This window comes from Adiantum capillus-veneris, chromosome 8 (genome assembly GCF_014529385.1).
Source record: "Adiantum capillus-veneris isolate H3 chromosome 8, ASM1452938v2, whole genome shotgun sequence".
Lineage (NCBI taxonomy): Eukaryota > Viridiplantae > Streptophyta > Polypodiopsida > Polypodiales > Pteridaceae > Adiantum > Adiantum capillus-veneris.
Window position 1 is genome coordinate 41,441,412 of NC_140938.1, and position 13,807 is coordinate 41,455,218.

At 45.4% G+C, this 13,807-nt stretch overlaps 1 protein-coding gene across 3 annotated transcripts in view; it reads right to left on the reverse strand.

The window, feature by feature from the left end:
- Positions 1 to 13,807, reverse strand: part of LOC147452035 (putative LRR receptor-like serine/threonine-protein kinase At1g05700) — a 129,781-nt gene that overhangs the window by 63,758 nt on the left and 52,216 nt on the right. For all 3 annotated transcript variants that reach the window (XM_086517866.1, XM_086517864.1, XM_086517865.1), the window contains 4 exons: positions 2,973 to 3,226; positions 2,551 to 2,783; positions 1,037 to 1,163; positions 859 to 921 (listed from right to left, as the gene is read on the reverse strand). In XM_086517866.1, the coding sequence (XP_086373992.1) occupies positions 859 to 921; positions 1,037 to 1,163; positions 2,551 to 2,783; positions 2,973 to 3,226 (677 nt within the window). The remainder of the gene's footprint in view (positions 1 to 858; positions 922 to 1,036; positions 1,164 to 2,550; positions 2,784 to 2,972; positions 3,227 to 13,807) is intronic.

Genomic DNA, 13,807 nt, shown 5'->3' on the forward strand with positions numbered 1-13,807 from the left:
AAGGTCAAACCCTTTCTCCTTACTCTCTATTTCTGCAAGAATTCCTCTTTTTAATCATGTTAAAATCAATTGCCTTTCTTCATAACAAACTTCACTCCCCCATCTTGTTTTCCTCATGGAGAAATCCGCACACTAAGTTTACCTCCTTGAAGATCACATAAAGCATGCATCAGCTCTGAGTTGGTCAAGTGCTTTCTCCATATGCAATTGAGCCATCACTACCTGTTTCTTGGTAGCTTTAGCATAGTCAGTGCCTGGTTCAACATTAAGATTTTTATGCAAGACATTTTGTCATTGAATGAATTCATATAGCACGGATGGATGGCTTTCAGATTTGGAATGTCTTTTGCTCATGCAAGAGCATGTTAAGGTTCTCCTTTGAAAGGTATCCTCACACATGCATTGAACTTATCACTTGAAAAGGCCAGGCATTGTTAACCGAGGCTCTAATGTGTGCGCTCAGCCTTTGCACTCCACAAAATCTTGGAATGAATGCTCTCACCCCGACGGTGGCGAACAAAGAGACATTCTGAAGTAAATTGAGGCACAGCCAGAAAACATATGAGCTGTTCACAAAAGCCCAGTATGCCAATACTTAAGGAAAAGATCACAGCCATCCAAAGGGTACAACTATCTAGAGAAAAGTATATGGAAGATGAAAATGAAAAGCCTTAAGGAAACATGCTAGAGATACAGGGTGACACAGCAAATGTGTAACTGGAATATTAAATCTAGCAACGGGAGGAAAAAGTGGAAGGTCAGGGAAAAGGGGGGGGAAGGAAAAGGGGGGGGGGGGGGGGGGGGGGGGGGGGGGGGGGGGGGGGGGGGGGGGGGGGGGGGGGGGCGAGAGAACCAAACCTTGTGCAACTTGTAGCAAAATATTTAACCGAGTTTTCCAATCAAGCAAATGTCTGTCTATGTCTGCAGAGAGAAGACATCAAATGAGAGCTGACATTTTGAATAATATGAAAGACAGCAAAATGGAGCCCGTGTTTTGTTTTGTGGAAGACCATTATTCCAAAGGTGCACTACTTACTATGTAAATAATTGTGCAAACTTCCTTTTTGGATGCCTTCATAGATGAACATGAAACTTTGACTTTCAGCACAGAAACCAATTGGCCTCAACAGGTTTTTATGATTAACATATGACAGAGGAGTAACCTGCAAGAAAAATCAAGTGACATGAATATAGAGGCTTTTAATGGTAAAGAGCTGCATAATAAGTTGGCTTAAGCCTTTCAAACGCATAAGCACACATGCACACACTTAGCAGACACACATGCACGCACGCAACCTCCAACAACCCCCCCCCCCCCCCCCCCCCCCCCCCTCCCTTTCTCGTGGGCAGGCCCCAAGCCCAAGCCCATCCCTCACTGCCCATTGAAACCCGCTGGCCACTTGAACAGGAGATGGAAACTCTGCAGTAACACCATAACTAAACAGAAACAGCAGAACATAGCTTGAAATAACAGTTTACTCAAGACACAGAGGGATGGAGCTCCCCTCTCAGAAGCACTAGCCCCTAAGTCGGGTGCACCTGGCAGTCTTTCTTTATTATTGATAGTGAACAGACCGCTCACATAGATTTGCTTACAATGGCACCATAGCCATGTACTTAAAGCTTCTGATTGCCAAAAGCAACTTGAAAACAACTGCACAGTGCATATATATTACGTACCTCCTACAAGAATGAAACAAACCCTACTGCAGTTTTCAAGTGAGCATTACGCTGAGTTTCTTTATGCTGTGGTCTGACATTCTTGCTTCTTGGTCTCTACCGCAGCAACACATGAGGGTCTCTGGGAGACTATAAGGATCCTGATAATAGACAGATTCAGATCCAGATTACAATTGTTGTGTCGAACATGGGATGGCTTTGACACCGAGACCAAGTATAACCACAACTCTCAAGAATCTGGGCTGCTTATCCATGATGTCGTGTTTTTGTTCCTGCCTGCAACTAGAATATAGGACCACTGGGGAGACCCCCAAGGATTCATCTGACCGAACATGCTCCAAAATTTCCCAATTTAACCGGAAAAAGGAAGAAACTTTGGAGCATAAAGAAACTAAGCATGGCACTCACTATAGAACTGCAGTATGATCACCCCTTTCAAATATCTGGGCTGTATATCCTCGATGTCATTTTTGCTCCTGCTTGCATCTAGAATACAGGACCAATGGAGAGAATGCCCCAGAATACATCTGGCCTAACATGCTCAAATTTCCCCTTACAGCAATCAACGATGTGTAATGTTCAAGACCAACGCCATCATTTTGATGTGGTTAGGTCTCTCTTCTCAGCCCAACACTAACATCTCCATGGTCACTACATTCCTCCTAAAGAGCCTGTCGCAAGGACTAAATCTTCTGCATACAAAACTTTCATAAAAGCAGCATCACATCAAAAAATTGGGCCAAAAGTTTCATGTTTCACCTTTCCTATGACACCCAGAGAAAACCCAGAGACATGCATAAGACAGTCGAAAATTTTTCGAACAATTGAGCTAGCACATTCAATAAAACCACAGAGGATAAAATAGCCTGCCTTATACAAGAACTCCATAGGCGTCTGCTTGATGTTGGGCTTCAAAAACTTCACAACAACTTCTTGCCCGTCTGGAAGGGTTCCATGATAAAGGGCCCCATTAGCCCCTTTGGCAGCGACCCTATTTTCAAAATTATTAGTTATGTTCTTCATATCAGCAAAGGAATAGACGGGTACATCCTCTGATCCTCCTGTGTGTGCAGCTTTTCCACAATCCACAGATTTTGATATCTCTGCAATTCATAAAAATGCAAGCATCAGAGCATTAAAAATAAGTTGAAATTTCAGTTAAATTTAATGTGGCAAAAAGCTGAATTCTTCTCTATATGTTTGTAAATGCCTATGCTTACTTAATTCCCCACACACACACACATACATTTCTGAGGCAAGATAAACTAGTAAAAACAACATTTAAAACCTACCAGCGAAGGGAGGCACAGGAGGCCAATGTGCAGAATGTGCAATAAAAAGCCGTTTCGTCTTTCGTGACTTGCACTTGTAGAGTGCACACATTAGCACAGCTGCCACAAAAACAAAAATTGCAGCTACAACTGAGCCAACTACAAGATCTCTTCGCCCTTTAGATTCAGATGGACCAGGTTGCACAAGCACGGGTGCTGGAGCTGGTGCAACAATACAACTGTTATTGAAGCAAATAAAGGGATTTCCACCAACCCTGACCACAGAAAAAATTTCAAAAAAACCGATGATGAGATGCTTTATAAAGGGTTTGAATTAATGACAAACTTCTCAACATCTTGTTTGTTGGCAGGTAATTATCACAAACGCCATACTCAAAATTGCCTACAGAAAATTCTCCAGAGAACCAGTGATGAGATGCCACAAAAAAGATTTGGATTGAAGACATTAACTTCTTATATTTTGTTAGTCGGTAGGTAATTATCACAAATTCCACACATATGCTTCAAATATATGCATTTCAAAAATGCTCGTCTTCGGTCCAAATCATAGAGGACCCAGAAAAACTTATCTTTTGCTACAAGCATGTCCTATCCAATTTAACAAGCACAAGGAGACTCCTAAAATACAACAAAATCTCAGGGCTATATCATGGAAAAGACATACCAATGGCCAGTATTGCCAGCAAAGGACCCATAAAAAACTTGCAAAAAAAAGTCTTTAATTAAAGAGCAGACTTTGTTGGTAGAAGTGCACAAAGTGATGACATGACGTGCCCAATTGGAAGACAAATGGCTCAATGGACTTGAGGAACTAAACCCAAAAGATGGGCCGAGGAGCTTAAGGGGAGTTAGGGATTAAAAACCCTTGTACTTTTTATAAGGACCCTTGGGGCCTCATTATGGGGGAGCATCTTGACGTAGAGTCTTGGAGGACCCTCGAAAGTTGTCCTTTGAGAAGCGTAATAATAAAGAAATACCGAAAGGGTCGCCAGTGTGTCTTGGCTCGGAACTCCGTCGTGCCATGTCCACTTACCTCTTCTCTCTCTCTCTAGTCAAGTTAAGTTATTTGCAAATTTTGTTCGCGTGTTGCTATTGATTTCTCGCTTGGAGTGTCCAAGCCTATAACAGTGGTGTCAGAGCTCATAACGATTATTCTTCTACGGAGAATCGGATCCTTTCTGCAGCACACATGGGTTCTCATGGAGAATCCGACAGAGACGACACCCCTTCCAAAGTTGTTCGCCGGGGAGATGAAGAAAAGCTAAGTTCCAACATGGAAACAGAAAAAACCAACAGAGATTTTGGTAAATTTCCGGCAAGGAATCTCAACAGAACGGAGTACAAATGTCAACTGTAGGTTGACACGTGTGTGAAAAGATTGATCAAGTAATTTAAAGATCCAACATATGTGAATCAACTCAAGAATTACCCGATTGATGAGATTCACTCGAGATGGCGAGAGGAAGTTGATTCTCCTCTCAAGACGGTAAGGAAGTTGAAAGAAAAGCCGAATACGGAAAAAGAGAAACAATATTCGCAGAAAGATTTGACAAAGCTCTTGAAAAGAAGATGAACCAATTGATGAAAAGCTCAAAGCAAACTGGAATGAAAAAGAAATCAACGGATTTCCACGGTTATTTGGGCCGGAAGTCGACTTTGGAGGTGATAAGCAGATCCAAGAAGCATGTTGACCCTGAGTTTTCTTCGTCTTCAAAGAAATCCAACAGTTCGTCCTCCTCTAGTTCCAGAGAGGATGAGAAAGGGCGGAGGAAGCAGAGAAAACGCTATAAAAGCAAGAAAAGCAGATTTCTAGTAGGTTCAAAGGAGAGGAGCTCGTCCTCTTCAAACAGTGAACAAAAGAACACGAAGACCAAGGAGTTCAAGGATGGGGGTCAAGCAATCAAGTTTGAAATGTTTCAGGCTATCAGGACACCCATCAATCCCTTGAATTCCTACAACATTTTGACGTCGCCTTCTCATGTCGTCGTTTCTCGGAACGCTCCAAGGTGCGAAGGGCGGCATCTTACTTGAAAGGAAATGCAAAGACATGGTGGTCTACTCTGTTTGATGAGAGAAGCACCTAAGAAGCGGGTAAAATTCAAGAGAATTTTCACTTCTACCTGGATAACGGAAGAATATGAAGAAGATGTCATCACGGCTTGGCATCATCTAAGAATGACTAAGAAAGACACTTTGGATGACTACTACCAAAGGTTTTGGGGTACCTATCTATCAATGTCCTCGTTTCGAAGCGTCATTTTGAAGGAGCAGATTGAGCGGTTTTGTTGTAGATTGTCAAAAGAGATTCAACGGTATTGTCTACAACAAAAGTCTGACTCTATTCAGAGACTTATGGTACATGCTAAGCAAGGTTTTGGTATGCATGCCAGCTCATTGAGCTATACCATGGACAAGCAAGTGTCAACCTCAACAGGACAGAGTCTTCTAGAGAAGAGAAAGGACCAAAAGAACTCGATGAAAGTTCATCAGAAGATTCCAAAGAAGTAAGGGAATCAAATGATACAAGAGCGGTTAGGGTTTCACTCTCAGACTCTGTGTCCAGATGCTCTGAGAAGTGAGGCCCTCACCGCATATTTAAATGTTACAAGGGATCCCCAAAAGCTTGAAAGCAAAAGCAGATTCTCTCTCTCTCAATGAGAATAAAATAAAGCATGTTCTCTCTTTCTCTCTCTTTCTCTCAAAGCGTAGCCTCAAGAAAAAATAAATTGCGTCGCCCTGGCTTTTCCCCAGCTTTCCGTGATTCACGCCGCAAAATCAGGAAGCCTCCATACACTGCTGCCACGTGGCACTGCCTCGCCTGATTAGGGTTTTCAGTCAGCAGTTAGGGTTAGGGTTTCCAAAAATTAGGGTTTTTGGCAGAAATTAGGGTTTGTAGGAATTTTAGGGTTTTTTGATGTCGGTAGCCACGTCATCACTTTGTGACACCCCCCCCCCCCCCCCCCCCCAAACCGCCGCGCTCCCCCGCCACCCTCTCTCTGTGTCACGCCCCCCCCCCCGCCCCCGGTCTGCTGAAAGTTCTTGGGATTACAGTGAGATTTTTTTGGTAATTCAGAATTGCAGGAGGGACTGCAGTGAAATTTTTTTGGGAAATTCAGAATTGCAAAAGCCTTTCAAAATTTTTGAAATTTTTCACAATTGCAGAGACTGTATCTAGGTGTGGAATAAACATGTATGTCTGATGTGGGAACACTTATGTGCAAGAAACATGTCTGCATAACGTAGGAACACCTATATCCATAGTGTTCTTCTCTCTCTCTCTCAAGAACTTTAATATAACATTTCATTTCTCTCTCTCTCAAGAACTTTCTCCTCCCTCTCCTTTTACAGTCCTTCAACATGAAGAACCAAAATGGCAAGGACGATCCTCTAGACGATGCCATTCAAAAATGCAAAGAAGAAATGTGCGAGACCATTAACAAGATTAACCGCAACCTCTTGGGCACAATATAGATACTCGAAGAACACGTGTCGGACCAGGAAAGTAAGATACACACACTCGCGGATCATGTGACGGCCCAAGATGAGGAGATCGCATTACTCAAGAAGAAACTTGCAGAGTTGCGATCATGTAACACACTCCAAGAGGGAGAGCTTCAACCCTCATCAATTGAAGAACTCAACACCATTAAAGAACAAGTGCGGGCCATCAAAGAAGGCGAGGAGCAACACAAAGAAATGACGACTTCTTGGGTGGATGTTATTACAAAGACCCAACAAAACACGGACGAGGCCGAGAAATGGATCAAAATCGCCAAGAAAGGAAAAGGCAAGGAAACACCCCCCGCACCACATCATTAACCTATCACTAGAAGAGGAGCAAAGGAGGTGTGTGCATGCCTTACACGTGAGGATTTGTGGCCTCGAAGACCGAGATAATGTTGATGAAGAGGTAAAAGAACTCATGACTATGATGGGGATTAATGAGCCGATGCATATGAGAGCCTCGAGATTTGGCAATAAGAAAAGTGGAAGCAAGGGGGAAACCTCAAAGGAAAGGGCACTTACCCTTTGTTTCCCCTCCATGGAATCGAAGAAAGACTTTTTGAAGAAGGGACCAACTCTTAAGAAGACGGGCATCTTTCTTGGAGATTACCTTACGCTCTCGCAGATTGCTCATATGCAGGAGGGAATGCCGGTTATTAGAGCGGCGAGGGAAAAAGGTAAGATTGCTATTTACTGAGATGGAAGGGTGGTAATATTAGAGCGACGCTCCGCATGACGGTGCGAGACCTCTGGGACCACACTACTAGATGGCAGCATGGAATTGTAATGGGTCACCTTGCCTTGATGTAGGGGCATTTGAGGATAGCTTTACGGAGAGGCCTCATCTTTTACTTGGAGACACACCCAGCACCAGGACAGCCTATGCCACATGTGACTAGATATAGGTGGGAGACAACATGTCGAGAAGAGACGAGATCAAAGCACAGGGGCAGAGGGTCAAGAGGAGTAGGAATCGTATTCAGACATTAAGGTACAGTACGTATTCGGTCAGTCCTGTATGTAGTACCAAATGGCTGGAGTTGTTAGGTACGTAAAATTCGTGTGTTTTTTAAAGCCAAACACATACAATATGGTCCGTACTCTCCATGTGCAAGGCTTTGCAGGTGGCTTCTTGTATCTCTTGCAGAGAAAGCTCTCTAGAATAAGGTGCCCAAATAACCCAGAACAAAGACGAAAACAAGCAATGGACAAGCCTAGCCAGTTTATATATATATATATATATATAGAATACAATACAGATCCAATGTACAATACCGTACGGATCCGTACATACGTCTGGATACAACCTTGTTTTGTACATTGCTATATGTTACTTTGCCCCTAGCACATCAATGCATGCCGCACCTAGAGGACGACTAAGTCCCCTTTCTCTATATTAGACGAGGATATATGGGAGTTCTCCAAAGATGGTGACATCATTCTCTCGTGGGACCTCAGGTGAGATACTGAGAGTGCTAGATACCAGCGATACGGGGCTTGACAGACAATCATACAATGAGGAGTACACCGAGTACGGGAGACATCTGATGGAAATGGGGGCAGTTTGGCTACACTTAATGGCCTACAACAATTTCCCGTTGCAACTGGGTTTACTTGTTTCTCACACAAGCATAGAGCCAGCACACTAGACTATGTCATAGCACACTAGACTATGTCATGGCACCGCCGAGCTTCATCCCTTGCATTCACAATTTCACAGTAGGACCCATACCAAGGGCTGTAGCAGTGGATCATGCTCTCTTGACACCTTCAGTCTCCTTTCAATAGAGTACACCTCAAGTGTCAAGAGGGAGGACACATACCCTCTATACATTTACACCAAAGACTGACTCTGTTTATATAGAGGAGATCTATGGTCGCTTATGTGCAACAGCCAGGCCAGGACTCTTAGTAGAGAAGATCACCATTTTACTGACTGAGACATTGCATGATGCGGCAACAGAGGCATACCCACACACTCAGCCTCATCAAAGACGCCGTCCTCGAAGCATGCGTCTCTCTCTCTCTCTCTCTCTCTCTCTCTCTCTCTCTCTCTCTCTCTCTCTCTCTCTCATAGGTCATTTTGGCCTTCTGCAGACGTTAATATAACATTTCATTTCATTTCATCTCTCTCTCTCTCTCTCTCTCTCTCTCTCTTCTCTCTCTCTCTCTCTCTCTTCTCTCTCTCTCTCTCATAGGTCATTTTGGCCTTTTGAAGACGTTAATATAACATTTCATTTCATTTCATCTCTCTCTCTCTCTCTCTCTCTCTCTCTCTCTCTCTCTCTCTCTCTCTCTCTCTCTCTCTCTCTCTCTCTCTCTCTCTCTCTCTCTCTCTCTCTCTCTCTCTCTCTCTCTCTCTCTCTCTCTCTCTCTCTCTCTCTCTCTCTCTCTCTCTCTCTCTCTCTCTCTCTCTCTCTCTCTCTCTCTCTCTCTCTCTCTCTTCTCTCTCTCTCTCTCTCTCTCTCTCTCTCTCTCTCTCTCTCTCTCTCTCTCTCTCTCTCTCTCTCTCTCTCTCTCAGAGCTAGCTGCCCCCCCCCCCCACTAGTGATTGAGGCCCTTACCAGACCTGTCTCCTTTTTTACCGCTTGTGAGACCTCCATAGAGACAGATATGCCCGCCTAGCACTTGAGTCCTCTCAACAGTTAGCTTTGCAAGGAGACACAACATGCTAGTATGGGGAGATGACATCATGGTTTTAGGTACATGGGTTCAGCATGGACAGATTGCCCCCCTTCTAGTACTCATTGGATGCACCATTTCTGACTCTTACACAGTCCGAGATCACCAGCCTCATCCGCCAAGACCTGACTCAGCTAGATACTAGGAGGGCTTGGATACAGCCGGCACAGGAGTTGGGCACGAAGATGGCTTTCTATAGAGAGCATCTTCTCCAGCTTACTGAGGATGGTTTTGTGACAAAGCCCAGATACATGGACACCCACTTATCTCATGGGATACGATGTGCTATTGGCCAGATACGCACATCTTCACACCAGCTTCAGATCGAGACTGGTAGATACCAGCAGAGGCCACGACATGTCCCTTATGTCACATGGAGCCTGAGACAAAGTTGCACTACACATGCCAATGTCCAGTTTACTATGAGATACGATGCCACTTTGTTCAGAGAGGGATCTGTGGACCACTCTCTATAGTCATGGGGTATGAGGACCAGAGATGTCTGGGTGTGTTTTTGCTTGAGCTGTGCAGACACAGAGAGAGGCGAGGCTAGCCAGTCTCAGAGACGGATCACAGACTTCCTTACAGTGGACACTGGGCAGCCAGAGGAGCAGCTACCACAACAGAGCTCACATTCTCCTCACACCAGAGGCACGTTGATCGATCGAGCGACCAAGCTAGGGAGATCTAGACGTCCACGACTACGGAGGACTACACAGCATCAATGGAGGCTGCATCAGACGATTCGAATCACTTTGGCCTGACATGCATAACACTTGGTCAGACTATTGACCATGGAGGAGATTGATGAGATTCGCCAACACCGATGATGGATCTCCTATGATTTAGCTCTTTTGAGGATTGTACACCTTGCTCGTCTTGTATCAGCCATTGTATCAGCTCTCACCCATTATATTCCCACACGCAACCTAGCGCTCCCCCCTGCCCTGCACCCTAGCGCTCCACCCCTGCTGCTCCGCCCCACTAGGGCTCTCCTACTCCAGCCCTACCCCCCTTGTACCGTACCTAGAGAGGGAAAACGGGGAAAAAAGAGAGTAGAGAGAGAGAGAGAGAGAGAGAGAGAGAAAGAGAAAGCGTAGAGAGAGAATGTGGAAAGAAAGTACGCAGAGAGAGAAAACGTAGAGAGAGAAAGTTGAAAGAAAATACGTAGAGAGAGGAAGCCTATCTCTAGCAAAGGAGACGTGTGCGGGCCTTACACTTAAGGATATGTGGCCTCAAAGACCAAGATAATGTGGATGAAGAGGTGAAAGAACCCATGACTCTGATGGAGGTTAACGAGCATACGCATATGAGGGCTTGGCGAGTGGGCAATAAGAAAAATGGGAGCAACGGGGAAACCTCGAAGGAAAGGGCACTCATCCTCCGTTTCCCCCCCATGGAAGCGAAGGACTTCTTGAAGAAGCGACCGACTCTAAAGAAGACATGCATCTTTCTTGGAGATGACCTCACCCTCTCGCAGATTGCTCATATGCAAGAGGTAATGCCGGAAATTAGAGCAGCAAGGGAGAAAGGGAAGATTGCGTTTTACAGGGATGGAAAGGTGGTGATATTGAGCGACGCCCTGCATGACGGTGCGAGCCCTATGGGACCACACTAAAGATGGCAACCTGAAATTGTAATGGGTCACTCCGTCTTGATGTAGGGGCCTTTGAGGATAGCTTCACAGGGAGAGACATCATTTTCTACTATGAGACGCATCCAGCCCCTGGGCAATCCATGCCACAGGTGAGCGGATATAGATGGGAGACAGCCTCCAGACAAGAGACCAGATTGGAGCATCGAGGACGGGTCTAAGGGAAAGTCGGAGTTCTATTCAGGAAGGAGTTGCAGCCATTGATATATACAGCACGCAAAGATGAACAGGTGTAACAAACTGCTAACGTGTCAAAGCCTAAAGAATGGAGCCAACTTACAGATGTGGCCGAGGGGCCTAAACTGTCACAAAGTGATGACGTGGCTGCCCGAGAGCAGAAACCCTAACCCTAATTTTTGCCAAAAACCCTAACTACTGAAACCCTAATTCTAGAAACCTAACCCTAAAACCTGTAAACCCTAACCCTAAAACTGCAGAAACCCTAGCCCTAAACCTAAGGGCAGCAAGGAGATTTCCGAAAATTGCGATGGCTGATGATGTGGCAGGCTGTACAGATTTCCGTGATTTACGCTGGCAGCTTTTTGGCTTTGCTTTTGGACCAAATGCTTTTAAGTTTGAAGGCATTTTCACTGTAATTGCTTTTTAGGCCAAGGGCCTTTAAATATGAGGTTAGGGCTCATTCTCTGGCATGCTTCCTGGCGAAGGTGCAAAGTCTGGAGTACCAGCTTGTACTATGTTGATGCAATATAAAGAAATACCGAAAGGGGCGCCAAGGTTTGGGGCCAATTCTCTCTGGGGTGGAATTCCGCCACTCTGTGTCGCGTGTCGTCTCTCTCTCAATTCTGCTTTTATTGAAGTGCTAAAAGTTTGTTCAGTCTGTTCTTTTCTATTGGCATGTGGTGCCCGTCTTGTGACAGTGGTGTCAGAGCATGAGACGTGTGTCACCGGGAGGTGTATTTTTCCTGTTGCCTTTCGTAAATAAGTATTAGATATATTTATTTTATTTTTACTTGTTTGTCCCAAAACCCTTGAAAAGGTGCAAGTGGACATTGCATGGCCAGTGTGAAACGGCTGCAGCCAAATGGGTTTCTCACATCGGGGATCTAGGTCGGTCAGACAGGGACTACCCGGGCCAGTTAGCACTGAATTCTGATGAGTATGGAAGCTCGTGTGCGCCAAACTGGAATTTGGGCCATTCGTCAAGTCACTACAACTTTATAAGTTGAAAGGGGCCAGTAAATTAACCCACATTGTAGACGGTGGTCAAATGGTAGTCTTCAATGATGGTCTGGAGACCGATAGGGACGCCATGGAAGCATCTCCTAAAATTTAGGGAACTGCTATTTTTGACCAGAAAATGTGTTCGCGTCATTAGTTATGGAATGACAAGGGGAACATTTTATTGCTCTACTGCCAAGTCAACTGACGCACCAGTTGAGATATTTTTAGCAGGGAAAGCCCAAACTCGGAAACTGGGCGACGTGTCAGCCTGTGAGCGATTCTGCCACTCTTGGAGGCAAAAACGAGCTGCATATCAACAAAGGGGGCGCCATTTTCAGCCTCAGGTGGATTGTAGCAAGTACAGAAGCTATGGAATGCTTACCTTGCCCTCTATGCACAATATGGTGACGGGAGTGATGCCCCGCACGCTACATACTGCTCTCTTTCTCCCCTACGTACAGTATGTTATGCCCCACTAGTGGGCTTCTCATTTGACCTATGTACAGTTCTGGGGGTTTATGCGCGTTTGCCAAGGCAAGAGCCTTCTGAACAGGAACCGGATTAGCTAATTGCTAATCCCCCACAGGTACGCACAGTTCCATCACGAAAGATTGCGAGTTTGGAGAGTTTTCTCGCGTGAAAACTCGTCCAATTCACAGGGGAACTGTCCCATTGCGTGCGGGAGCCCTTGGGACACGCGTAGGCGTGTTCGCTCCGCTAAAAACGATCCGAAACAGGGAATTACAGCCTGCTGTGTTTTTCTGCAGGTTTAGGGTTTCGCACCTAAACTGCAAGGGAACATCGGGGGAGCCTCGTGAGAGCCTTGGGATGCGTGTACAGGCTTTTGGGCTCCCGGCAGTGAAAAACAGAGAATTACAGCCCGCTGAATTTCTGTGACAGCTCACCAGAAAGCTTCAAGATATCGAGGGAATCCGTCCTAGACATCGAGGGAATCCGTCCTAGACAGGTGTTTTTGACCTACAGGGGTTTTTGCGCCGTTATGCTGTCGAAATCCGGTCGAAAACCTACGTTTTCAGCCCTCGCCAGGTTTGGACAGCTTTGTGAAAGCTTGTGCTAAGTGGTCGGATCGTCTACCTTAATTTGAATAAAGAAATACTGAAAGGGGCGCCAGTCTTTGGGGCCTACAGGGTGTCGGTCTCGTGTGCGCAGTGACATTCTAGTCGCTGGACGCAACTGTGTTCTCTTCCCTTCTCAGTGCTCTGTGTAAAGTTAACAAGTAATTGAAATAGTACCGCCCTCTACGTTGTACGGGCCGGTTATACGTGTGCTTTTCTGAAAGCATACCGGTCCTACAAAAGAGCAAACAGAGGTATTGGAATTTTATGCGGGATATCTTTGCCCTCCATCCTGGAGTTATTAGCCACTCCCACCCTTACTTCATCGCGCATCGAGCGCGCTCCCGTCTTCACCGCAGTGTCTTACAGGGCATAAGCAATTAAAAACCCAATACTTGGAATTCATGGATTCAGCAAAATATTTGCAGTTTCTGCTCAACGAGCTTCACGACACCGGCCACTAACCAGAACTCCCGGCAACAACAAACAAATTCTCAGGAATCCCGTGAAAACCAACCTCAACGGCCTCATTTGACACAACATCAACGAGACGCCTTGTTACAAGAAGGCCGATGCTTCGAATGTTTCCAAACAGGGCATACATTCAATACATGTCCTGAGCGAGCCTCAACGTCCTCAATGCAACCTTCTGCTCCCACGATAGACAAATACCCGGGGCCACATCCTGCCAAGAAGGCTAGAACTGCTATTGGACTAGTACCCGATATTTATGGTAT